Below are 26,701 nucleotides of genomic sequence, written 5' to 3'. Positions count from 1 at the left end.
GAGGTGTTTGGGTCTTTATCAACTTGCGATTCAATGGGAATTGGAGATCCATTCACCTAGAGAAGGGTATCGAAGGAGGAAAGCGTCAAGTTCTGTGTATGCTCGAGGGCAAGAATTGCGAAGGGCGGAGAAGGTTCTTTTAAAGCTTTGTTGAAGCTTTCAATTGAACTTGATGATGGATATGCTTTTCAATGTTTAGAGTGTGGCTCCTTGAACCTCATCAACCAAGAGATGCGCATGATGAAGCGGAGTTGGGAACTGAGGCAATTGGAGAAGAGATCCTTCATAGATGTTGTTAGAATAATGCTGGCTAGTGGGAGGAGATCATTTGAGAGGAACAAATCCCTTGAATTTAGGGGTAGAAGGACAACTTTCCTTGCCATTTCAAATTTTAAATATGTTTCCTATTCCAACTATGGATGTGGGAAAGGGAGGAGTGTAAGACTAGGCCTATCTTTACTGAGCCACCCAAAATAGTGGCAAAAGGGATTGTTAAAGAAAAGGGGGGGATTGGGCACAACCTAGTTTAAAGTGGCTTCGATCTCTACGTGACTTAAGGAAGTGGGCTCATTAATCCAGAGCCCAATGAGAACTAGCCTGCTTGAAGGTGAGGGATGTGAGTGCTAGAAAACTTGGTGGTGCTCTTGCTTCCTCTAGTTGTAGCAAGCATGGAAGGAGAGAGATCCTTTGATAATTCTTAGGAGGTCATTCAACCAAGGACAGGAATGACATTTTTTAAGAATCGTGTTCAAATTTAGAGGAATAATGTGGCTAAAGGGGTTGTGGAGCACATAGTGGAAGGCAATTCGAAGAGGGATAGAAGTAACTACCTGAAATATAAGTCTTTACATCAAAAAGGCATTTGCAACCATTTGTGAGATGATCCTTCTAGTAATAAGAGAATTGAGAGTGGATTTGATAAGGGTTTTCATCCCCCAATATTGTTTCATATTAATAGGTGATCTAAACATAGAAGGAGAAGATGATTGGGCTTAACTTTTAGAGGGAATTTTTGTCAATGGAAGGGAGGATATATCAAAGTAGAGCATAATTCTCTCTAAAGAAACTCAACATTTATGGGAAGAGAGCTCTCAATTGTCCTCTAACACTAAGCAAGGGATGAAGATACTATTAAGCACAACTCTGGCTAAAATATGGAACTGGCTAAAAAAAGTCTTTGTCCCTTGTTCCTAAGCCTACTTGTGGTAAGGTGGACCTTGTTGGTATTCCTTCTGATGTCGAGAGGGGTATTGATGAAGAGATAACTATCCTTTAGATTATCCAAATTCGTTCGAATTTGGAAAAGGTATTCTTCCCTTTCCTATTCAGTCCTCTTTTTCTTTTGATGGATTATGCCACAAGGAGGGATTTATTGGGGTTGTGCATATGTTTTTTGGCTTAGGGGGTAGTGAGAGAGATTGTAGAGACCCAAACAAACTCACGAATGACATGGGTTTGAAACAAGTGAGTCCTGTTGGAGTTGAGATGAGGTTGGGTTTGAATCTTAAATCTTATGAGAGAAGAAAGAAGAAGGTTTGGGAAGTGTAAAAGAATTTGGTCTCTTCCTTCAATTATGGGGGCAAAAAGGGTGTAGGGAAGAGGGGATGGTAAACATGTTAGATTATGAAGATTGCCAGTTGGAATGTTAGGGGTCTAGGGGATGTTAGTAAGAGAAATTTGGTTAGGGAGGTTTTTCTTAGGAGTGCTCCAGATATTGTTTTGATGTTGGAGACTAAGTTTGACTTGATGGAGAGGTTATTAGAGGGATTTGGGAAGGGTGTAATAAGGATTAATACTTTTTACCCTCTCGGGGGTCAGTAGGTGGCATTCACTTGTTGTGGGACACCCGTATTATATCCATAGTGAATAGTCTAAGTGGTTTTTTTTTTACTCTCTTTCGATCTTGTTAAAAGTAAGAGATTGGAGTCAATGGTGGGTCTCTTTGGTGTATGGCCTTTCTAGACCTGCTTTGAGGAGTTCCTTTTAGGATGAGCTTTATGTTGTTTCTAGCTTTTGACCCCTATGTGGATTGTGGGGGGTGATCAAAGTGGTGATGTTTCCTCAGGGAAATAAAGGGGGAGGTAAGGTTTCTACAACTATGCAGAAGTTTGATTTAACTATTAGGGAGAGTGACTTGAGGGATATTCATTTCAGTAATGCTAATTTTTTGTGGTCGGTGGGTGGAGCTAGGGCAATAGCTAGTAGACTTGATACGTTCTTGTTCTTTAGCAAGTGGGAGGACGAGTTCCCTAATCTTTTCCAAGTTGCTCCACCTAGATCCACCTTTGAACACTCCCCTCTTTTGTTGGAATGAAGGAAGGTTTCTTAGGGCCTTACTCCTTTTAGGTCTGAAAACATGTGGTTGGATCGCGTTACTTTCTAGCCTTTGATGAGGGATTCTTAGAGTGCGGAAGTGGATAGGGAATGGGAAGTTTTAGATTTATGAAGAAATTGAAGAGGTTGAAAAAGGGGAGCTCAAGCACAAAGGTAAGGTTGTCGCCGTGTGACCTGGAGGTCACAAGTTCGAGGCGTGGAAACAGCCTCTTACAAAAATGCAAGGTAAGGCTGCGTACTATAGACCCATTGTGGTCCACCTCTTCCCCAGACCCCGCATACATGGGAGCTTTGTGCACTAGGCTGCCTTTTTTTGAAGAGGTTGAAAGAAAAACTAAAAGAGTGGAATAGGGAGGTGTTTGAAGATATTAGGCTTAAAAAGACTAGTATTTTTAGGAGAGTTGGTTAAGTTAGATGGAAAGGAAGAAGTTGTTAATCTCACTAGGGAGGAGGAGTTGAAAAGAGTATCTTTAAAGAATGAATTAGAAGAGATAATTTTTTAAAGAAATGATAAATTGGAGGCAAGAGACGAAGCTTAATTGGATAAGAGAAGTGGTTGTAATTCTAGATTTTGTCATAGGTTAGAAAGTGGAAAAATGAGGACAAGTTTGATTAGGGAGCTGGAGGTGACAGGGGGGAAATTATTTCTGATAATAATAGGATTGCTTTTGAGATCACTGATTTTAACTATAATTTGTTTTTTGAGGATGAAAGTAGCTGATGGTGGATGGGTTGGAGTGGGACTCATTGTCTAATGATAAGATAGCTTGGTTAAAGAGACCTTTTGAGGAAGAGGGAGTGAGGTCTACTGTCTTTGGGATGGAAATGGATAAATCTCTAGGGCAGATGGTATCAATTTGGTTTTCTTTCAAGAAAGTTAAGCGATCATTAAGGATGACTTGATGATTTTTAATGGATTTTATTGGAATGGGATTTTGAGCAAGAGTATTAATTCTACCTTTTAACTTTGGTGCCAAAGAAAAGCAGGTCTATCTAGATATCTGATTATAGACCTATCAATTATCCAACATTTGTAAACTAATCACTAAAGTGATAGCTACAAGGTTGAGTATGGTTCTTGATAAGACTATTACTAAGGCCCAAAGCGCATTCATTTTTTTTTTTGGGGGGGGGGGGGGAGGCATATCATAGATGCAATTCTGATTGTGAATGAGTTCATTGAGGGTATTCGGAGAAGGAAGAAGGGGCTCATTTTTAAATTAGACTTTGAGAAAGCCTATGATAGGGTCAACTGGAGCTTCTTGGATAAGATTTTTGTGAGGAAGGGTTTTGGAGAGAAATGGCATCGTTGGATGAAAGGCTACTTGTCAAATGCGAATTATTCGGTGTTAGTGAAGGTGAGCCTAAATCTTGGTTTAGGGCTACGAGGGGGTATAAACAAGGGGACACGCTCTCCCCATTTTTGTTTGTATTAGTGGTAGATGTCTTGTGTAGGATGGTTGATAGGGATGTAGATAGAGGTTTAGTGAAAAAAATGAGAGTGGGGAGGAAGGAGGTAATGGTTTCGCATCTTTAGTTTGCTAATGACACTATCTTTTTCTTAGAGGAACATAGGCCATCTTTTTTTGAATATTTTGGGGCCTCTCCATAAATTTTTTAAGGGTAGCGGCGTTTAAGATTGATATGGGGAAGAGTGTTATTGTGGCTATTATTATGCTTGTTGTGCGTGTTAGGGAGTTATCCTTGGAGGTAGGGTGGCGTTGCATTGGATTGGCCGTTAGTTTTTTTAGGGGTTTCTTTGTGGGGTAACCTCTCCTAGATCTACAAGCTTTTGGGATTCTGTTGTCAAAAGAGTGTCTAAGCATTTAGATGGGTGGAAGAGGGCTCTTTTTTCTCTAGGAAGTGGGAATACTCTCATTCAGGCTTGTGTTTCTAGTGTCCGTCTGTACTTTCTTTCTATTTTCGAAATTCCTGTGGGGGTTGCTGGAAAGATTAAGAGAATTATGAGAGATTTCCTTTGGTTATAGGTAGGAGGTTTTAGGGACCATTTGGTGAGGTTGGAGGTTGTCTATGGATCTAAATAGGAGGGTGGTTATGTCTTGAAAATTTGGTGACTAAAAACACAACTCTCTTGGCCAAATGACTTCCGTGGTTCCCGCTTGAGGATTCTTCCTTGTGGCATATAGTTGTTAAAAGCAAGTTTGGACTTGACAAGAATGGGTTGGATATACTAATTTGGGTTCTAGATGTTCTTTAGAAAGTCTGTGGAAATCTATTTCTCAAATTTATCCCCTCTTTATTCCCCATTCTAAATTTTTGCTAGCTAGGGGCTGCAATATCCGTTCTTGGAAAGACCTTTGGTTGGGGAATGTTGTTTTGTCCACCTCTTTTCCTCGCCTATTTTGTTTGAGCTCAGGACAGAATGGTTCCATTTCTTCTTTTACAATAGAGCTGGGTGATCCTTTACGTTCATGGGTTTCACTTTCGGGGATCCTTGAATGATAGGGAGACAGAAGAGTTATCCTCTTGGTTAGTCTTGTTGGATAATTGTTAGGTCTCTTTGGAAGCTGATAGCTGATCTTGGTCTTAGGATCCCTTGGGGTTTTATTCCTGCAAATCTTTTTGTGAGTTCTTGACTAGTGCTGATTTTTCTTTTCCTCTCTATAAAACTATTGGGAAGGCCAAAGTCTCCCATAAATCAAAGCTTTTCTCTAGTTGGTTGTGTTTAATAGGATCAGCACCAATGCTTGCAGATTAGAAGGCCTTTGAAGACTCTCTCTCTCCCTCTCTCTCTCCAGATGTATGTGTGCTCTGTTTTAACTGCTCAGAAATTGCTCCGCATCTTTCATGCATTGTGGGTTTGCTTGGAGGGTATGGAACAAGTTATCTAATTATTTTGGAGAATGTTGGGTTTGTCCAGAGATAGTGGAGGAGTTTTCGGCACTTCCTTTTGTCAGTTTTGGTAGGAAAAAGGAAGGAAGAGTTATGGAAATGTGCTTTCTTTGCAGTATTTTGGGCCCTGTGGATGGAACGAAACACACGTATTTTCTCAGGGAAGAAACTGTCATTTCTGTTGGTTTGGGAGAAGATTCACCATTTGGCTTCTCTTTGGTGTGTGGGTAGTGGCCTAGTGGGAGCTTCAAGGGGTGTGTTTTGGATATTAAGCACTACTGGCGCTCCTTGTTGACTTGTTAGGGCGTGCTGATTATCTGGGTAGTTTTTCATACTTCTTGTTATTTTCCTTTTTGCTTTTTTCTGGGGTAACCCAGAGTTTTGGTAAGGAGATGTCTTATCCTCCAGTTTGTGCATTCTTAATCTATCAATGAATTTCTTTTGCTATTCCCTCCCCCCCCCCCCCCCCCCCCCCCTTTCCCAAAAAAAAAAAAAAGGCAATTGAGCAAAGGAGTTCAGAGTAATATCCCTTCGAAGACTCCTAAGCATTCTGGAACAACTTCTAAGGGCCAAGCATCCTTTAAAATGCTTCAAATGTTAAAGTTTTGGGCCTTGAGCTGCACAATCCTAACAAACCATGGTTGTTGCAGGAAAAGAAGGTGATGGTGATGATGATGATGCCACTCAAGCAGTTGAAGCTGAAACAGAATTCCCAAGTGACTTAGATGATGACGGTAATTTGAAAATCTGTTTATGCTTCAACATATGCTCTCTTCCCACAAGGTCGAAGAAAAAGAATTTGGAGGTGAATCATCTATCAAATTCAGGTGATTTGCCAAAAGTAGCTTTGTACTTTGGTTACAAATCTTGGTAGTTGCACAAAAGTAGTTTCTCAAGAAGCTTTGAAGAAGTTAAATTTGGAAGTTGAGCCTCATCCCGAACTATACAAAATTGCATGGATGAACAATACCAACTTGAAGGTCCATGATTGTTGCTAACTTGCCTTCAAGATTTGTTCCATTGTGGAGACAGTGCAATGTGATATCCTTCCTCTCAAAATTTGTCATATCCTTTTGGGCCATCCATGGTTATTTGATAGGAAGGTAAGCATGAGGGATTGGAGAATTCTTATTCCCTCTCCATTGACAAGAAGTATAAGTTGATGCCGTATTGAGATCTTCCACTCACCAAATTGAATCTTACTGCTGATTGGTTTCTTAAGAAGCATGATGATTCTATTCATGCTGATGGACTCCTTGGTATTCTTTATGGAAGAAAGGAATTGGTGTAGGATGAGAAGTGGGTATTGAATCATTTGACCCAATTTGAAGCCAATGTCAAAGAATTGAGTCATTGCATTACTGGGTCCTTGACCCTAATGTGCTTAGTTAATTAGTTGTCTATTTTCTGTATTTAGTTTTCTTGTAGTAGGATTATGTGTTTTGGGAGCTTGTTTGTCATATTTGTGTATTTTAGGGCTTGTTTAGTTTCATGTAATTTTAGAGTTATATATGTAAATTCCTGTGTTATTGGCTCTCTTGTAAATAGTGTGTGAAAGCCATGTAGAAGTTGGTTGTTGAATTTGATTTGATAAGTGAATGTGTGATTCCCCCTTGTATCTAATCTCCCTTCTTCCCCTCTATATCTCCTATATTTTCCAAGGCTGCAGATCTATGATGGTGTCCTGCATCACCTGGCTTGAGACATGTTAGCCAAGTTGGCTTAGCCACTTAGGTCATCATTTTGGTGGACACTGCTGGTATGCCTAAGTCACTGCAGCGTAAATACCAACAATAACTGACCTTATGATCAAGGACTATTTCCATTCATAACATTTTTGTAATTAAGAGATGTTACAGAAAGAAGGGAAAATATCCTAGAATAACAGGGAAAAACACATGAAAATGTACACAATCTAATCTAATCAAATCCCCTTTCAGCAAGAATTCCTGAGTGTCAGGACTAATTTAGGCATTGGAAGGCCATTTACACAGCTGACCCTGGCATGGTTTTGTTCTGCAAGTCTTGCGATTTTAAAGGAGCTCTAAGGATCTCATTCTTATTGATCTCCTCCAAATTGTGTGGTATCAATTGGCGCCATTTGTTGAAATATGGTCTCAATTCCAAGAATAAAATTCATGGTAACTCCTTTTGGCAAAGCTCCAGGGCAAAAAGGATCTCCCTCAAACAGGAGGGAGGCGAGATGACCCCAACATTAAGAAATACACTGAGGCAATCTTGTGGCCTTTGCGGAATGTGTGGCTGACCTGCATGTTTAAGTGAACCAGTTGTCACAAGAGATCAATGCCTAGAGGGGTGAGAGCCGTCTGTGTCATGCAGTCCAAAGCTCTCATATCCCTCAAACTGCTTGCAGCAAGAGACCAAGGTCGATGAGGAACAGCAAGAGCTCCAGCCATTGTTCGGGCGTAGTCTTAGGGAGGAATACATCCTCTGTGCACAATTGGCAACCACTCAATTTTTCTGTCAGCAATGGACAAGAAGGTGAATAATTTGAAACACTGTTCGACCTATCACTGAACCCATAGATGAGGCTGGTTGCTGTATGTGGAGGAGAGGGAGAGAAGAAGAGTGGTTGGGTTGAAAGAGATAACGGCTAGGGGGCTTATGGATTTTCACACTCAAAAGGAAGATAGGAAGAGGTCATCTCTCATGATCAATTACTCAGGAAAGAAATGCTTTGTCTTGCATTGACAAATGAGAGATTCATGGTTCTCAATTATCAAGCCGGCTTTGGTGAGGAATGATATCCACCTATGGTGAGCTTGCAACTAAAATCAAAGCTGGCCGATATGCTGCTTTCTTTGATGACAAGGCTCCGTCAGCCTGTGAGGGTCTTCATCAATGCAAAGGGTGACAGGAAAGGACTACGAAGTTGCAGCATCTTGTTTCTTCTTGTTCTGATTCTTCTTCCTCCCTGTATGAACAACTGCTCTTTTCTTTTCTTTTTTTCTTTTTTTTTTTTTTATAAAATTAATCGAGGAATTCAAATTCAATGGTTGTGGATTTGGATGGGGCTTAAGGCTTACAAATGGATTTATTAGTGGAGGTTGGTTGTTCATGCTAGGGTTCAAAGGGAGAAGGGTTGGCTGTGGTTGATGGGATGTGATGGATGATTCTAGGATTGTAAGTAAGGGTGGTGGTGCAGCAATATGCTGGCTCTTATAGCAATTTGATGCAAGACCTCACATATTGCACCAATGAAAGATAAACCATAATACTCAAATTCGATCATGATATTCAACTCTCCATTGTAGCCCGTACAAACATTATTTACTGGCCTAATATGCTTGGGAATCAAGCAAATAAAATTAGGAAATCTAAACACTACAAGGATGGTTCTTTCCTAATAAATAAAACCCTAGCATTTACTATAATATTGCCAAATGAAACACTAGTTTAAAAATTATGTGTAAATAGGAAAATCTTGAATAACAGTAAATCTTGAATAACAGTACAATCACAAGAGGGGCCAAAAATCCCAAAAGATCCAAATGTGATGAATTGCAGGCATCGAAGGTCACATTGCACCATTGCGTCTTAGGTTCTCTTCTCATAGACTTTGGCGTCTACATGTGAGAACTAGTCCCCCACCCCCTTTTATCTGTACAAAAAATGACAATTTAAAATACGCTCTTATTGTACAGTTTTTTTTTTTTCCTTCTTCTCCGGGATTTTCATGGTCAAGGGTTGATTCTTACAAAAGTGGTATAGTTTCCATTAACTTGCAATGAGGGGAGTATTGAACTTTCTTCCTTAGTTTTGAGGTTGTTTGAGTGATCTTTAATTGATTTAGGGGTTCTTTGGGGTGATAATTGTTTTTTTGTCGCATTTTGGGATTTGTGGATGCTATTCTGAGCTTAGATGTTTGGAGAGTGCTTTCTTCTCTTTAGGTGGTCATATTATACGATTAATGAAGTTGTGTCTTCCATATCACTTTATTTTTGTCTTTGATTGGAATTCCTATTTAATTGGTTGAGAAGCTAGAGAAGGTGATTAGGGGTTTTCTTTGATCTGGTATAGGGAAGAAGATGGATCATTTGGTTAATCGAGGAGTTAGGTCTAAGTCATCGAGCTCATTTGGTTATGGCATTTTCTTTTGGAAGTTGACCCTTTTATGGAATTGCAACCCCCCCACCTAAACACTACTTGCAGTATGGGAATGTTCATATCATGAGGAATCATTGCCCTGGAGCCTCATCTCTTGAGCTCAGTGGGATATAATTGATCCAACTTTCAGTTAGCATTCAAATGCAACTATATGCTTAACTCATAGATCTAAGTCATGGAGCTCATTTGGTTATGGCATTTTCTTTTGGAAGTTGACCCTTTTATGGAATTGAAGTGATCAAGATTAAGTTTGGCTTTAAGGAAAATGGGTGTAATGATATTATTATGCCATTTTTTGTTACTATTTTTTTTTAGAAAAAGAAGAATTCATTAATGGAAAAAGAATATGCAGCTAGGAGAATAAAACAAGAATATGCAGCTAGGAGAATGAAACATCTCCTTAACAAAGTCTGGGAAATCCAGATAAAAAACACAAATAAACAGCCCAAAGACAAAAAAACAAAAAGAGCGAAAAACCAGCACGGACTAACACTCCAACACACAATGCCAATTGCGCTGAATATCAGAAAAGCTCACCCCCTTAAAATTACCTTGTCCCACACATCAGAGAGAAGCTAAAGAATGTATCTTTCCCAAACCAGCAACTCAGATGACTTCTTCCCTAGAAAAATGTGAGCATTATGCTCCATTCACAACCCACTAAAGACTACAAAAAAAAACATATCCAAAGCGCTGCCCATTCCTTTTTCCTGCCAAATCCAGCAAAAGACACTGCCAAATCCTTCACTGTCTTTGAACTCACTCAATATTTGCCTAAAATACCAAATAACTTATTCCAAATACTCCAAGCATAGTCACAATGATTCTAAACAATTAAAGCAAAGAACACATTTGTCTGGAGATATAGCCTTCAAAAATCTTTTAACTTGCAGCAAGTTATTGGTATTAATTCTATCAAGCGCAACCAACCAGATAAAAGCCTTAATTATAAAGGGGATTTTGGCCTTCCAAATGGAACTATAGAGAGGAAAAGATAAATTAGACCTATTCAAAAAATCACAGAAAAATTTGCATGAATAAACCCCCAAAGGATCTAGAGACCAAGACCGCCTATCCTCCTCTAAAGAAAAACAATAGTTATTCAATAGGACTAGCAAAGAGGATAGCTCTACCATCTCTACGAAAGTGGAAATCCCAAGAAGGCAAAGGACCACTTGGATCAACAAAAAAGAAGAAATGGAGCTATCCTGCCCTAAGCTCAAGTGAAAAGGGCGTGGAAAAGAGGTGGACATTCCCCAACCAAGGATCTTTCCAAGGATGGATATTACTACCTCTTCCCACCAAGAATTTAATATAGGGGATGAAGAGGGGATAACTCTGAGAGATAGCTTTCCACGGACTTTCCAAAGAACATCTAAATCTAAAATTAGTATCCCACTCATTCTCGTCTAATCCATACTTGCTTTTAACAACCAAATGCCACAAGGAGGAATTCTCTAGTGGAAACTGCTGAAGGCATTTAGCCAAAAGTGCTGTGTTTTTAGACACCAAATTTCCAATACCCAAACCACCCTCCTATTTAGACCTACCCACCACTCCCCAACTTACTAAATTACCCTAGTACCCCCTACCCATGACCACAAGAAATTCCTCATTATCTTCTCAATCTTATTAGCAACCCTCGCCATAATCTTGAAAATTGAAAGAAAACATCAAGGGATACTAAAAAGAGAGACTTGAATAATGGATAAGCGTAATTCTACCACCAAGAGAAAAAAGAGTGCCTTTCTACAACAGGATCCCAAAAGCTAGTAGATCTAGCGTTACCCCCAAAAGGAACCCCAAAATAGGAGTATGGCTAATCCAAAACACTACACCCCACCTCTGTAGATATCTCCCTAGCACTCTCAATAGAAACATTGATAGCTGCGATACCGTCCTTTCCCATATTAATATTATGCCCAGAAATCTTCTCTAAAATGTGATGGAGACCCAAAATATTCTTAAAGGATGGTTTATGGACCTCTAGAAAAAAGATAGTATCATCAATAGCCCATGTAAGTCCATGAAATTTTATTTCTTAGATTTCTAATTTTTTTTTTCCCTTTGCCTTGTCTATATTCATGGTGGATAATAGTCTTTGAGTGTGAATTTTAGAGGATGTGTGGAGAGGTGGGATTTCTTTGTTCATTGCTATTTGGTTCTTCTACTGTTTATCAATTTTTTGTCGTCCATAATGCCCCAATTTCTAGTTTCTCGATTCTAGAGGGGGCTAATTGTCTAGGAGTTTTAATTTTTTCCACAAACCCTAATGATAAAAGGGATGAGGATTTTGCTTTGTTATATGACTACTTCTTAAATTTGATTACCTTAGGCAATCTCATCTAGGGAAATAGTAGATTGTTGATCTTTGATTGCTATGGTGTTTCTTATTGTAAATATTTATTCTTTTACACAACTTGGTCTTATTATTCTACTCCTTTTTTCTTTAAGGAAATTTATGTGGGAATCTAAAGTTCTATCAAAGGTTTAGGTCATTGTTGGTTAAGAAGGATACATCTCTCCCCTTGTGTTTCTTTCGTAATATACCTCCTTTGTTGTGTGCTTGTCAATAAAGATCCTACTTTCCTCAAGCTATCATTAATGGAGGTAATGCCAACAATTTGTTGGATTTTAGAAGACTAATATGGATGTCTCTCGATATTCAACCATGTTATTGTACTAGTGAGACTAAGTGAAACCTTTCATTGTATTGCCAAGTTGCGGTACTTTGGTGTTTGTTGCTTGAAGGGAATGATTTCAAGGACCATTGTTTATATTTGAAGTTATAAATTTTTTTAAATGGCTACTTTCGAGTTATTGGAGGAGAGAATCACTTATTTTGCCTCGCTTTTGGCATTTGGCGTCTTTGTCAATGATTTTCAGCATGGCTGGAGAGCTTTGTCGATTTGATGTTTTTTTTTTTTTTTTTTTGATTTTTTAATAATTATCCCTTATGATTTAGGAGAATAATTTTTCCTTTGCCTTTGTCTCTCTCTATCTTCTATAATAAAGTTTGTCTTATATAAAAAAAAAAAAAAAAAGAATATAAAATATCTATTAGACAACAATATATAATCAAGTTTAAAAAAGCTTTTAGAATTATAATAAATTTTATATTTTAAAAGTAGGTTCTTTACCGACATGTCAAAACTTAATTTTTTTTGACCACCTGTCCTTTCAAATAATTGTTCATTAATGTTCTCACATGTTTGGTGCGCTCACCCTTCTATTTGGATCCATTTATCTACATGGTCTGTTTAGTAGTCTCCACTCTCCACCATCTGAATGAGCATGATTGATGATTTTATATTAACGATTGTTTCTTTGTGTCTTGAAAATTTCCACAAATTCTTCTGTATTTGGAACCTTCATAATATTGCTTGTGTTTCGACTTAAAGTCACTTTACTTTCAAGGGAATGTACTCTGGCTTCCTAAGTGATGATTTGGCTTTTCTAGGAATGCACTCCCCTCTCCTCCAACAGAAAAAAGAGAAAAAGACAAAGAATTGATCATAATAAAACAAGAAAAAAAGACCACTTTATCAACAAGCTCCAATTGGCAATAAGTAACTTAAATCTGAATGAGTTTTGTTTTGGGGCATCATTCATTATATTTTTAATAATAAACTTTGAAAGATGAAAGGGGAACTTCTCACTACACCCCCACATCTTTTCCCTCTTATAAATTTTCAACAAAACCGAACCTAATAATTTGATTTGTTGGATTTCATGCAGAACTTAAGTACACATTTGGTTCAAAAAAATGTTGCTTATTTTCCGATTTCTTCGCCACCTGTTCTTTCTCCACAGGAAGGTTGTGATGCTGCAGGTTTGGATAGCTGACTTTGATCTTGTGTTTGTTATCTTGTGAATATTACATGCTGTTCTTAAGATCTATTGGTTTTGTTTACACTTAACAGCAATGAGTTAAGATAGCTGCTGTATGTTTTTGTAAGTTTCTCATGGTTCTTTGTTCTTATCAGGATCATTGGAGTTTTCTGTAAAAAAGAGGACCATTTTGACAGAGCATAGACGGGAATGCTTTTCTATCATTGAACAGATCTTTAGGCATGGCCTGAGTGTGGAGGGCGATTTTATTGCGATAAATTTCTTTGCACTGGTATTTCTTGTAGAAATTAAAATCAGTATTGTTTCTCAACGACTAAGGTTTATGTCATGGGGTTTAATTTTTAATGGCTGTATGAAACTTTAAATGACAGTTTGAAAAGAATTATGTAAAAGTATAAGAACACCTTTCTGAAAATTGGGGAGACACCTAGGGGATAGAAGCACTGGGGGGTGGGGCTGAATGAGGAAGTTGTTGTCCATGAATGGAAATCATGATCTAGAGTCTATGCCTCGACCACTTCTGCTGGCATTCAAGCTCCTTTCTGTGTGTCTGTGTAGGAATATCAGTTTGAAGGAATATTAGGCTCAAAGGGTGCTGGTTAAGCCTTTACGAGAGCCACTTGAACTTAGTATTTTTTTTTCTAAAATTTTTATTTTAGCAGTCTGAAAGTTTGAAAAGGGCTATGTAAAAAGACAACAACAACAACAGTTTCTGGAATTTTGGGAGAGGCTTAAGGGGATAAAAGCACACAAATCATGAGGCTAAAAATTGAGGGACAAAATTGTGATTATCCATGAATGGGAATCATGATCTAAAGTCTATGCCTTGAGCATTTCTGTATGTATACATGCATGGGGGTGTGTGGGTATCAGGCTCATGATTTTTTAATGGCAGTTTGAAACTTTAAATGAAGTATTGAAAGGAATTTTCTAAAAGACTAGAACATTTTCTAGAATTTTGAGAGAGGCTTAAGGGGATGGCAGTACCTATATCTTAGGGCAAAATTGAGGGGGGAAAACCATGACTATCCATGAATGGAAATTATTATTTAGAGATGCCTTAAATATTTCTGCATGTGAATTTACTTTGATGTGTGGTGATGGCTTGAGGACAAACATTGGAGAGGATGATGCTTGATGACAAAGGAAACTTGCGCCGATGAGTTTTGCAATGATGACAATGGCCCATGGAACCAATGTTTTCAATGCTTTTCAATGCAATAAAGATCCACCAAATACCAAAACCAAAGATAAGCTTGTTGTGAAAAATATCATGCCAATCTTGGATTTATTTCCAGGATGGTCAAGAAAAGATAAATAGGATGGAAAGGGAGACCTCTCTTTGGTGAGATGGATGTCACAGGGGTGAACTTCACTGCTGAGCTGTTTCCACCCTGTAGATGCGGTTCTTGAATGCAGATGGGTGGCAATTTGCATATAAGTAATGGGTTGTAGTGGAGATTGCCTTGAGAGGAGAAGAAAACAATCCTTAGGAGTTGAGTGTTTGGTGGCAGGAGGATGATGTAGAGATGGTGATGGTTTTAGGGAAAGAAACTCTAGGTTAGAGGGAGAGTTTCCAATAAGAAACGAGGGCCAAAAAAAGGATCTCCCCATAGGGTAAAAAAGGGAGTGTTTAGAGTGCTAGAAGGAGAAAAAGGATTTAAATTAATTAATAGTGTAGCGGCATGTAGCAAAAAAGAAAACAGGAAGGAAATGCCACATGTCTAGGTAACACTTGAACTAGCTGAGGAAAGGGTTAAGAGGATAGGGTCACCCTTAATGGAATCCAGCTTGAGCTACTAAGCCAAATCTCTCTATGCTATCCTAAGACCTGGTATTGATTGAGGGACCTCACCATATATCCCTATGACCAATCCCAAGTGCAAGAGTCTGGCTCCTTGCACAAGTTATGGAATTAGAAGTTAGAAAAACAAGCAACTGGTATTCAATTGCATTCCAATATCTAATGTAATATTTAGATTGAATCGAAAGAAGATATCTACATTTTTCCCTCTGTGTCAAAAATATTTTGGATATACAGATTTTTTTTAAAACTAGGCACTATGAATATTAATGGGCTTTAGATCTTATAAACTTATGAATATTATACAAAAATTAAAATTTAGGAATTTTTTTTTTTCCAGAGAATGTTTGGTTGATGCAAACTTTTGTTTGAACCTTATAAACATTGGTCCCAAGACTAGTTAGCCTAAAATTCTTAACCCTCCTAGAATTATCTTTTTTAGGAATGAGGGCAATGAAAGTGGAGTTGCATGCCAATCCACTGCGATGGAACTCTGCAAAAAACTTGACGAGGTTTACTTGCAACACATCCTAACTATCATGAAAAAAGGTCATCATAAAATCATCTGTACCCTATGTTTTATCCCTAATCCATGTCAAACATTGCCCATCTAACTTCTTCCAATTCAAAAGGCGCTTCTCCAACCAATTTGCTATCTTTCCCATAAGTCTCCAATCTATCCCCTCCAACCATCAACCTATCCTTACAATCATTAGTATGTGACAATGTATAGAAATTTGTGATCTCAACCCCAATTTGTGTATAGTCCCTATTCAACCTTCCCGAGTTCAACTCCAGTTTCTTAGACTTTTTTCCCCTTCCCTTTGGCAACTTGATGAAACAACCTAGAATTGCAATCCCCCTTTTTAACCTAGCTAATTTTTGAATTTTGTCACCAACCTCTCTTTTCCTTTGATAGAATCACCTCCAACTCATTACAAAGATGAATCTTTCTAGTGCTATCATTCTCCCCCACTAGCCCACACTCCTTTTTCCTGTCCATACTATTGATCATAAAGAATATTAATTTTCTTCCCCCTAATATTCTTGAACACATATTTGTTCCTCCAATCCTTAAGTTCTTTAGTTTTCTCATCATTTTGAAACCTTCCCATCCTTGAACTTGGCTCTCCTTCCACCAATCCCTATCATTGTGAAAGGAAGGGTGCAATAGCAACATATTCTCAAACCTAAAAGTGGTAGAGCCTCACTAATTAGGATTGGAATCCAGAAGTACTAGGCAACGATATAAGGGATGGACTTCACTAGCATCTCTTGCACAATATTTAGAAACAAGTCTTCCCAAACATTTATGAAAAGAAATCTATTTGATGCCCTCCCTCAATCTATTGAACATTTGAAGTTACATACATGTGATGGATGAAATGGAATGAAGATGGACATAGATATATGCGCTAAGTATATTTCTGATCATATTTTCAGCCACCCAATGACAAATTGCCATACAAGACACATATGTCCTTTATTTCACGCATCCCATAGAGGCACATGCTTGGCAAAGAAAATAAAAAGAACAAGAAATGTCTATGCTTCACAATTTTGATGATTCCTTAAGCCTTGCCATGCTATATGAGACATATTTCCATTGCAAGACTGAAATTCCTTGATACACCTGAAGTTTAATAGGGCTATCATTGCATTAGTCTTAGGGTTTGGTAGCTTGCAATACCCACTATCATGGCCTTTGTCGATGTCTTAAGGATCCTTCCACTTGGTAGTAAACTTTGTTGTTTGGACTCCATGGTGAACATGGTCTACTCATAGAATAGTTTTGCTATTTGTTTAAGGAAAGTCTAGCTTATGGACTAGGGAGATTGGATCTCAACCTAGCACTCGGGAGATGAAATCTCTACCACTACACAAGAGATAGAATCTTGACCTTAGTGACCAGATTGATGCAATGCGGCTGCGCAAGTGACTATTAGAGGGGCTTCTTGAGCCTTTAAGGAAATGGACTCTCAACTTGGACTTGGAGAAGGTATAAAGTTTCAATGATTATGAAAGTGGAAGCTCCTTTGAGGATGTCAAGGAGGATGTTTATCAACCTAGGCCAAGGGAAATAGGTTCTCAACCTAGATTGTGGGAGTGGTTCCTTGATCTGGGATTAAGGAGATATGCTCTGGCTTCAATACTGAGGATGCATTCTTTGGACTAAGAAGGTATAAATAATACTCCGACACCTTCTCCTACGGATGTTAAAAACCCATACTGATTGCATTATGGGATTGATAGTAGTGGGAGGCCTAGGAAAAATATCTTTATTTTTTTTTGTTATTTGTGTGTGGAAAGTGCAAGTTAGAAGCTAGGGGGACTGATTCTTGACCTAGCACTAGGAAGATGAAATCTCTCTTCGTTTCTTGGGGGATGGATTCTTGTTTTGGACTTGGAGAAGGCAAGGCTTCACTAAATAGTAAATTCCAAAGGTGGAATCTCTTGCATGTATGCTACAGGGGTGCTATTTGACCTAGCACCAAAGAGATAGGTTCTTGAACTAGACTTAGGGATTGGGTTTCTCAACCAGAGATTAGGGAGATAAGCCCTCGACCAGAACTTGGGGAACATCTTCAGGTTGTAGGAGCATAAGTCCTATTTCAATCCCTTCTCCTAAGCCCTCTAAAGAGCCATCAAATTATAAATTCCATGGCTCACTTAAGTTTAGAAGCTGACTCAAATAATTTGGACGTTCTTGTTTGTCTGACTTTTGTGCAAGTAGAGTGCCCAATGAATTATTAGTAAAGGTGAGATATACTTTCATGGGTATATTTTTAATAAACATTGTCATGGTGGTAGGTTTCTTGATTTTGTCAAAAGCTTCGTCTTGTTGTTTGTCACACTCGAAGGGTTATATTTGAGTAAACATTGGAATCGTCTGGAGATTTCATTTAGAATAGGGATGAACCCCCTTATGTGGGAGATTTTCCAATGTAACTTTTAAGTTGCTTTCGGTTGGTTGGAGGTGTCATTGTCCCCACACCTTCATAAATGATAATTCTTCTTCCCATCATAGGGGGTGTAGAATTTAATCTTTATATTCACTTGAGAATTTAAATTTCCTTTCTTCCTCTTTGTACCTCTGTTTCTTTGCCTTTTATTTATTGAGATTCCTAAAAATCCTTGCATGGAGAAAGTGGGACATTGGATTTGAATTAGATTTCAGATCAATCTATATTGATTGATTGCCTCCATTATGTTGTTGCTAGAAAATACCACTATTTTTGGTTTTGGATCTTCCAAATCATTCCTGTTGGAGATTCGCATATATATATATATATATATATATATATATATATATATATATATATTTTTTTATCCTTTGATTGCTTGAGTGATGGTTGTCTCTCCATCTTCAACTAATTCATCAAAAGCTGACCATGCGAGATAAGTCTCCTTGTGTCCATATGGGGCCTTAGACATCCTTCCATTTATAGCTACCCTTGATGCACTAATGAGTTTAGAAGGGGTTAAAAAGTATTTTTGTGGGGCCACTTCCTATTGATTAGTAAAATGAAAACTAAAAGGGCATCAATGGCATGAAATCTAGTGGAGCCTTTAATGAGTCCCATCTTGAGGTCTTCATTTTCATATCCCATGGTTGGAGATGTAAAATGACGAACTAAAAGGGCATCAATGGCATGAAATCTAGTGGAGCCTTTAATGAGTCCCACCTTGATGTCTTCGTTTTCATATCCCATGGTTGGAGATGTTATTGAATTCCCGAATTGTGATTGATTAGATGTTGATGCTTAACATAGGTAGCTTTGAAAGTTGAAAGAGGCATAATGTGGATAATCATTCAATGCATTTTCCACATTTAGTGGTTGATTGGGAGTTTTAATAAAAATGTCAGCCTTGGTGGAGGTCATTGCATTCTTATGAATTGTTGCCATCCTTCCTAGGGTGCTATTCCCCATGTTGGCCACTAGACATTTGAATAGGAGCCATAGTTGTAACTTGCTTGGACTCCTGGTTGAACCCAATTGATAAAAGAAATTCCTAAAAGTGATCATGATGCATGTATCACAGAGTCATCCTTAAGCATTTCTATTTTATTTTCAAGTTGGGAGAAGTGTAGATGTGGGCTTATCACCTGGGCACTCAACGGGAATTGTCACAAAAGCATGGTCTTGAGCTAGTTAATTATGATGATGATGAGGGGAAGGATTATAATAAACACCATTCCCTTCAATTAGAAGGTCCCATATCTAATATTTTTCTCTGGAAGATTTTCTGTAGAGTTCTACAACTCTTGGTTTATGGAGGCTATTTTCATTAGTGGGTTGTCATTGGAAACTAGGAAGGGTGAGCAACCCCATCCTTAACTCTTTCATCAAGGAGAGCATTCACTTTGTTCATTGCACAAGGGAAAGAAGGATTGGAGCTGTTATCTATTATTGTTGGCTTCTTGTTGAACTGGGAATCCTCCCCTTGGATAACATTTACGCTTGCATTTCTTATCTTGAAACATGGTTGGTCATTGTTTTTGCTTATGAATAGAAATGTTGGTTTTTCTTGCAGCTTTTACCAAAGTGGCAAAGGACTGTTAAGCCATGTTTTCTAGGTGAAGTTTGTATTCAATGAACATCCCCTAAATGCAGACTTTCACAAACTCCTTCTCTTTAGCGCTATCTTGGATGTCCAAGATTCTTTCTTTGAAAGCATTCCTAATCCATAAGGTCTTTTGTTGATCATTGGTGTTCCCTACCCAAATCCACTAGTGACACTTTCTCTAAAGTTGAAATGAACTTTTTAAAAAGAGTTGGCACATTTGTCCTACGGATTTCTTAGACCTAGGTTTGATATTGACATACCAAGTATATGCCTTCCTCCTCAATGACTTGGAGAATTCTTTGAGTTTCAAGTCATCATCTAACTTATTGACCCTAAACATTTCCACAAACTTCATAATATATTCCTTAGCATCACTAATCTTGTTGTTGAAGAGCTTAAATCAAAGGCTTGCAAAGTCTTTGGGGTTAGGATTTGATGGCCACCTGGGTTGTGTATGGAAAGTTAAAATCCAACCCAAAAGGAATATTTTTTTCTTGTTTTCCCTCAAGGTTTTGTCCAACTCCTCCTTCTAGATGTAAGAAGTGAAGTTGGTGGTTGTAGGGGTTGGAGGCACATGTGTGAGGTTTAGTGGAGTCTGTGGGATGACTCCATCAAATTTGGAGTGAGGTGGGAGTATTGCCTTGGGGTTGGATGTTGGGAGCTAATGTCAGGAGGATTTGCTTAATAGTGGTCATAGTTTGGTTAAGCAACTTTATATTCTCATGGAGGACACTGAATGACATTTCTTTAGAGGATTTAAGAGGGAAAATTATTTTAAACTTGTCACTTCACACAATGGTCACCCAAATCCACCATTTCTCCTTACTGAGTGAGGAATTGTGCATGGGATGTTTCTAGAAGGCTACTTGCTTTCTTCTTGGGGGCATTACCTTATGCAATAGCTCCTCCCTAGTGGAGTTGCCAAAATGTAGATGGAGGTTCTTGGGTGTGGATGAGAGGTAGTATTGCATACAAGTAATGGGATGTGGTGGAGATTTTGTGAGAGGAGAATCAGATGATGCTAAAGGAGCTTTAGTGTCTAGTGGTAGGACGATAATGTAGAAATGTTGATGGTTTTAGAGAGAAGCTCTAGTTTAGAGAGAGAAAGTCTTTAATAAGAAATGATGGCAAAATCGTATAAGAAAGTGGGTATTCAAATTGCTATCTAGGGGTGAGGATATTATCCAATTAAGGAGGGTCATAATTGCGCATGAGGCTTTGGTCAAAAGGGGAAAAAGGATTAAATTAACCAAATATTTTAGCAACGTACGGCAAAAGAAAACAAGAAGGAAATGTCATGTCATGGGTGACACTTGAGCTGGCTAAGGATGGGTTAAAGGGCGTTGCTCATCCTTAATGGACCTCGGTTTGAGTCCACCAAGCCAATTCTCTCTATACCATCCCAAAACTGGGGAATTGATCAAGAGATCTTACCACCTATCCTATGATAAATCCCAAGCGTATGTAGAGGGCTCCTTGCAAAAATTATGGAATTAAAATTTAGTAAAAGAAACAGTTGATCTTTAATTGTGGTCCAAAATTTTATATAGTATTTGAATTGAGATAAAAGAAGGTATCTACACACCCTACCCTTTTCGACCTTGTGTTTTTTCACCAAACCTAGCCTATCTTAAATAAGTTCTTATCCTCTTGATCACATGGTGATTCTTGGTGAAACCAGCTTGCCGGCTCTACTTTCTTGACCCCTTATTAAACTCACAACCAGAACTCATCCTTCACACTTCTTTCACCCGTACAAAAAATTTGGTACTCTTTGATCTTTTTTGTCTCTTAACTTCGTTGACGTTTACTCCTTCGACTATTTCTATTAACGTTGAATGAGCCCACTGTTTTTTTCTTGAGCTGACCGCAAACGTTTAACTTGTATAGTATGGACAATGGGGCCATTGGTATTTTGGGGTTTTCTAGAAAGAGAATGTCTTTCTTGGTGTTAATTGAGAAGAATTTGTTTGGTTCATGCAATTATTGGTCTCATTTTGGTCTAAATTGTGTGGACTAGATAAGGGCTCATGGATCTACTCTTGAGGGTAGCGTGAGAATTTTTGTAATTGAAATTGCTATCTAACAAATGGGGTCACTTTCTATGTTTGCAAAGATTTAGAGAAATCCATTCTTTTTCCAAAAAGATTAGAGGCTTCTAGATGGTGGTAACTTCTTTTGATTGTGAAAGACCTATCTAACTTCAAAAAATGAGTGCAAACAAAGGGCAAGTGGAATTTGCATTGTGGAGAGTCTGTTTCAAGTAACATTCAAAGGATTGAAGAAGGGGAGAAAGCCAGTGGGAGTATGAGATTCCTTCTAGGATCATACGATGATGTTCTTTGTAACTTTCTAGCGAAGGATTCATCTTTTTTTGGTGCAGTGAGACTCTATAACTGTACGGATTTGTTTTGCAGCAAAAAAAAACTAGGTTTCCACTTGTTTCCAAATACGCAAGGAAAGAGAAGATTTTTAGTTTTTGGTTTGGATGCAATTTAAATTTTAAATAATTTGGGGTACAAGTTGTTGGGTCTCACCATGATGGGCCCAAGGCTGGTGGGCTAAGAGTCAAGAGCAACACATTCAGATTGGTTATAACACTCTTTGGCGTATTGGTAAACAAAATTGGAAGTGCCTTGTTAAGAAGGCTTGTGGTTGGGCTTGTTTTCAAGGAGAATAGTGTTGTACAAGTGCTTTAAAAAGGCCAGTATGAGGTGGGCTCATTGTAAAAAGATTTTGAAGGGGCTGTCCCCTTTCTTGACACAACTATTGGAAGTAAGGATATGGAAGTTTTTCTTCCTCAAGAACAGTGGCGAGCACACGGCAGCTGTTGGGCTGCCTTGCATGACAAATACGAAAGATGCCTTTCTCTTCTAAACCAACAACCACTAGCGGCTTAGCACAAGACTGTTTCAGCAACTGCCAAGTCATGAATGGATAGGTACTCAAATTCATGATGTGTTAGAGAAAGGGGAGAGTGCTGTAGAAGTTGATGAAGGTTCAAGTCCTAAGACCAGTGATTTGGTCCTCCCTAAAGAAAACTCAGGTTGCATTGAGCTAGGGTTACAAAAGCAGATTTTCTTGAGAGGACTTTCAAATATGAAAGAAGATATGTCAAAAAATGAGTTATACATGAAGCATGGGGATAATACTTCTGCCATGACCAAGAGTTGGATGAAATGTAGGAGGAAAATCACCCATTACTAAAGAGATTCATGAGTTTGAGGACAACTGCCTGCATCACTCCCTTTGATAGCTTTGGCGGATCTAAGTTCCTTGTGGATGGTATCGTGTTTAGCTATTGGAATGGGGGAATTGAAGCAAGAAGATCCACAATAGGGTACATGGATTCTTAAAGGTTCTTTCACTTTTGAACATCACGCTACAGATTTATAAAGGATTCCTATAGATTTAAATAGCCTTGGTAAATATTTATTAGGGATTCCTAGAGATTTAAATAGCCTTGAGGTTGAAGGAACTGAAGCTGATGGTATCCTTTTGGGTAATTCTTCTCTTTCTTTTGGCCTCCCTCGTGCATGAATTTCTAGGTAGTTGCAGTGGGTCTATTGAATTCAAAAAAGGTGTTTTGCCTTTGCCTATGAAAGTTTCTTTTGAATGAATGACTTGGTTTGCCAAAGTGAGTTAAGTTTTGAAGGTATATCTTTGACCCTAGAATGATTGGGGGATGAGAGAGACAGCCGAGACCTCTTGGGGATGTTACATATAATTGGGTGTAAAATAGTGTTGGCATTTCCTTGGGCATCTATGAGCGGAAAAAAATAAAAAAGAAAGTTGAAAAGGAATTGCCAAAATTTGCTTCTACCAACAATGGGGGTAAGAAGGGGAAGAGAGGTGTGGTACTTTGCCATGAAGATTTTAATATGGAATATTAGGGGATTAGGTAATTTGGCTATGTAAGATTAAGGACATTTTAGGTTAGAACTCTTCAAATGTTGTTTTGCTACAAGTGACTGAGTTAGAGGGGTTGTATGGCTTTTTGTCATGAGTATTTGGGATTCTAGGTTAGGATTGGGTCTTCCTAGCTTCTATTGGTTCCTTGGGGGAACACTAGAGTTTCTTGTAATGTTGAGGTCTTGTTGGGTTCCTTTTCTATCTTTGTTCTTTTTAGATGTCAAGGGTAAGGGATAGTAGTGGTCACATTTGGATATGGACCAAATTGGCCTTGCTTGAGAGGAGTTTTTTGTGATGAGCTAACTGCATTTATGGTTTGTGCTCTCCCAAATGCTGTTTGGGATGCGGTTTTAATGTCATTATATCCACTAACAAGAGTGGAGGGTCTAGGGTATGCTTCTAGCATGAGGGGCTTTGATACTTTTGTCAACGAATGTGACTTGCTAGATATTCCTCCTTTTGTTGCCCAATTTACCTGGTTTCCAATTAGTGTTTGGCCTACTGCTACTAGGATTGATGCATTTTTCTTCACTATAGTGTGAGAGGATTTTTTTTTCATTTGACTCAAGAGGTCTTCCCTAAAGTGATCTTTGATCATTGTCCTTCAATTATTGAGGCTAATCCTATGAAATTGGGGCTAACTTTGTTAGGGTTTTAGAATATGTGATTGAAACTCTTTTTCAGAGGTTGGCCAAAGAAATATGGAAGGTTGGGAGAGATTCTATCTTATGAGGAGATTGAAATTTTTGAAAGTGAACTAAAAAGTTAGAACTTGGAAATTTTTGAGGACATTTGGCCTAGGACAAAAAGGCATTTTGTAGGAGCTTTCCATGCTAGATGGTCTTATGGAAGGGGGGCCTCAAAAGAAGATGTTAGTAGAAGAATTTAGTTGACCAATGATTTTGAAAAATTTCTTTGGAGAGAAGATATAAGCTAGAGGCAGAAGTCTACAACGAAATGGATTCAAAATGGGGATTGTAACACAATATTGTTTCATAAGGTAGTGTATGGTAGGAGGAAAAGGAACATTATTAAAGATATAGAGGATGACAAGGGTTTGATTGCTAGTGATCTTGACCACATTGTAGATATGATTATAGATTTCTACATGAACTTATTTTTTAGAGGAGGATGTAGGATAAGCGATGATTGAGGGGTTGGACTTGGTCCTATCTTGAGTGACAAAGGGGAGTGGCTTGAGAGGCCTTTCAAGGAGGAGGAGATTAGGGTGTTGTGTTTGCAACAGATGGAGAAAGCTCTAGGGGTGGATGGTTTATGATGGCACTTTTTAGAATTGTTTGGATCATTTGAAGGATGATTTTTTTAGAGTCTTTCATGAGTTCTTTGACAATGGGGTGATTGGTAGGAGTCTTAGTTGCACATTTACTACTCTGGTCCCTAAAAAAAATTGTGCTACTAGAATTGAAAACTGTGGATAATTAGTTTGGTTATTAGTATTTTTAAGATTTTATTAAAGAGATTAACAAGAATATTGGTGGGTACCATCTTCTATAATTGGGTTGCTTTTATTGGCGAAAGAAAGATCTTAGATGTTGTGTTGGGGGCTAATGAAGTGATTGAGGACATAATTAGAAGAAAGAAAGTTGGGCTTGGTTTTGAAACTAGATTTTGAGTAAGCCTTGATTTGGTTAGTTGGGGTTTCTTGGATTGTGCTATGGATAGGAAAGGTTTTGGAGGAAGATGGAGGAAGTGGTTTCAAGGGTGTTTCTCCTCCATGGGTTTTCAGTCTTAGTTAATGGGGAGGCTAAGTCTTGGTTTCATGCTTTGAGTAGGATGATAGAGGGGTTGAAAGAGTCTTGGTGAAAGGGATTAAGGTGGGTAATAAGGATCCAACCTTTTCTCACCTTCAGTTTGCCAATAATACTATTCTCTTTCTTGGACGGTAGATGCAATTTCTTTGATGTGCTGACCATTCTACATGTTTTTGAGAAGGTGTTGGGGTTAAATTAACTTCTCCAAGAGTGGTTTTGAGAATAGGCATAGATCTGAGTTCTTTTGTTAGGTTAGTAGGTTGTGGCCTTCAATGTTGGCCTATTACCTACTTAGGAGTTCCTTTAGGGGGCAATCCTACAGCTGATTCCTTTAAGAGAATTTCTAGGAGGTTGGATGGGTGGAAAGGAGCACTTTTCACTTTTGGGGATTGTATTACTCTTCTTATCCATGTTTGTATTTCTTCTATTTCCTTGTGTTATTTATCTCTTTTTGGAATTCCAATGAGAGTTGATGTGGGATTTTTTGTGGTTGGTGTTGGTGAGTGGGAGAGAGATGACTTAATAGGGTGGAACATTATGATGTCTAAAGGGGAGGGAGGTTTGGGTCTCAATAATTTGGTCTTTAAAAACATTTCCTTGGTTGGGGAAGTGGTTATAGCACTTCCCTTTAGACCCTAAATATCTTCGGTACATGGTAATTTGATGTAAATTTGGACTTTTGCAAAATGGGTGAGATGCTTATCGGAGTTAATATTGCTTACTTGAGTCCAGGGACAGAGTCCATTTTTGGGAGGATAGTTGGTTTGGGATGTTCCTTTACCTATTGATTTCCTTATCTTTTTTGATTGTCTAATCTTCACGAGTTTCCTATTGCTGCCTTCCCCTCATTTTGCACAAGGATGGCCATTCTTGGGTTTTTCATTTTGGGAGGAATCTCAATGGGAGATACTAACGAGTTCACTTCTTTGACTATGATGCTTGATTCTTTTTGTGTGAAAATCTTTCTTTTCTCGTTTGATCCATGACCCTAATGTTAGCCCCTTTGTTCGTTATTCTCTAATCTGGAAGGCTAAAGTTCCTTCAAATACTAATGATTTACTTGAACTGCTATCCTTGGGAAAATCAATACTAATGATTGACTTCAAAAGCGAGGATCTAACAAGGCGCAGTCTCCTGATGTTTGTGTCCTCTGTTTTTAGGAATGGGGAGAATTGCCTCGTGTTTGTTTTTACGTTGTCTTTTCTCTTCGGGTCTTTTGGATATTTGGTGAAAATTGGGTGTGCCCAGCTTCATTGGAGCATTTTTGTATTATTATGTTTGAAGGGTTTGGTAAGATGAAAGAGAGGAATGTTTTGTGGCTGTACTGCTTTGGATATTATTTGGTGTGTTTGGTTGGTAAGAAATGCTAGAACCTTTAAAGGTGTTACCACTTCCAGTACAATGCTTTGCAACAGAGTGGTCTTCCTTGCATCCCTTTGGTACTCAGCAAATGGATTCTTTGTCGTGTTTCTTTGGA

At 38.4% G+C, this 26,701-nt stretch overlaps 1 protein-coding gene across 2 annotated transcripts in view; it reads left to right on the top strand.

Moving 5' to 3' along the window:
• LOC131164791 (sterol 3-beta-glucosyltransferase UGT80B1) overlaps positions 1-26,701 on the top strand; it is a 122,989-nt gene that overhangs the window by 10,074 nt on the left and 86,214 nt on the right. For both annotated transcript variants that reach the window (XM_058122241.1, XM_058122242.1), the window contains exons 3-4: positions 13,054-13,147; positions 13,302-13,438. In XM_058122241.1, coding sequence (XP_057978224.1) covers positions 13,054-13,147; positions 13,302-13,438 — 231 coding nt within the window. The remainder of the gene's footprint in view (positions 1-13,053; positions 13,148-13,301; positions 13,439-26,701) is intronic.

Source organism: Malania oleifera, chromosome 9 (genome assembly GCF_029873635.1).
Source record: "Malania oleifera isolate guangnan ecotype guangnan chromosome 9, ASM2987363v1, whole genome shotgun sequence".
NCBI lineage: Eukaryota > Viridiplantae > Streptophyta > Magnoliopsida > Santalales > Ximeniaceae > Malania > Malania oleifera.
The sequence above is the reverse complement of the archived record's forward strand: the minus strand, read 5'-3'. Positions and strand labels throughout refer to the sequence as shown.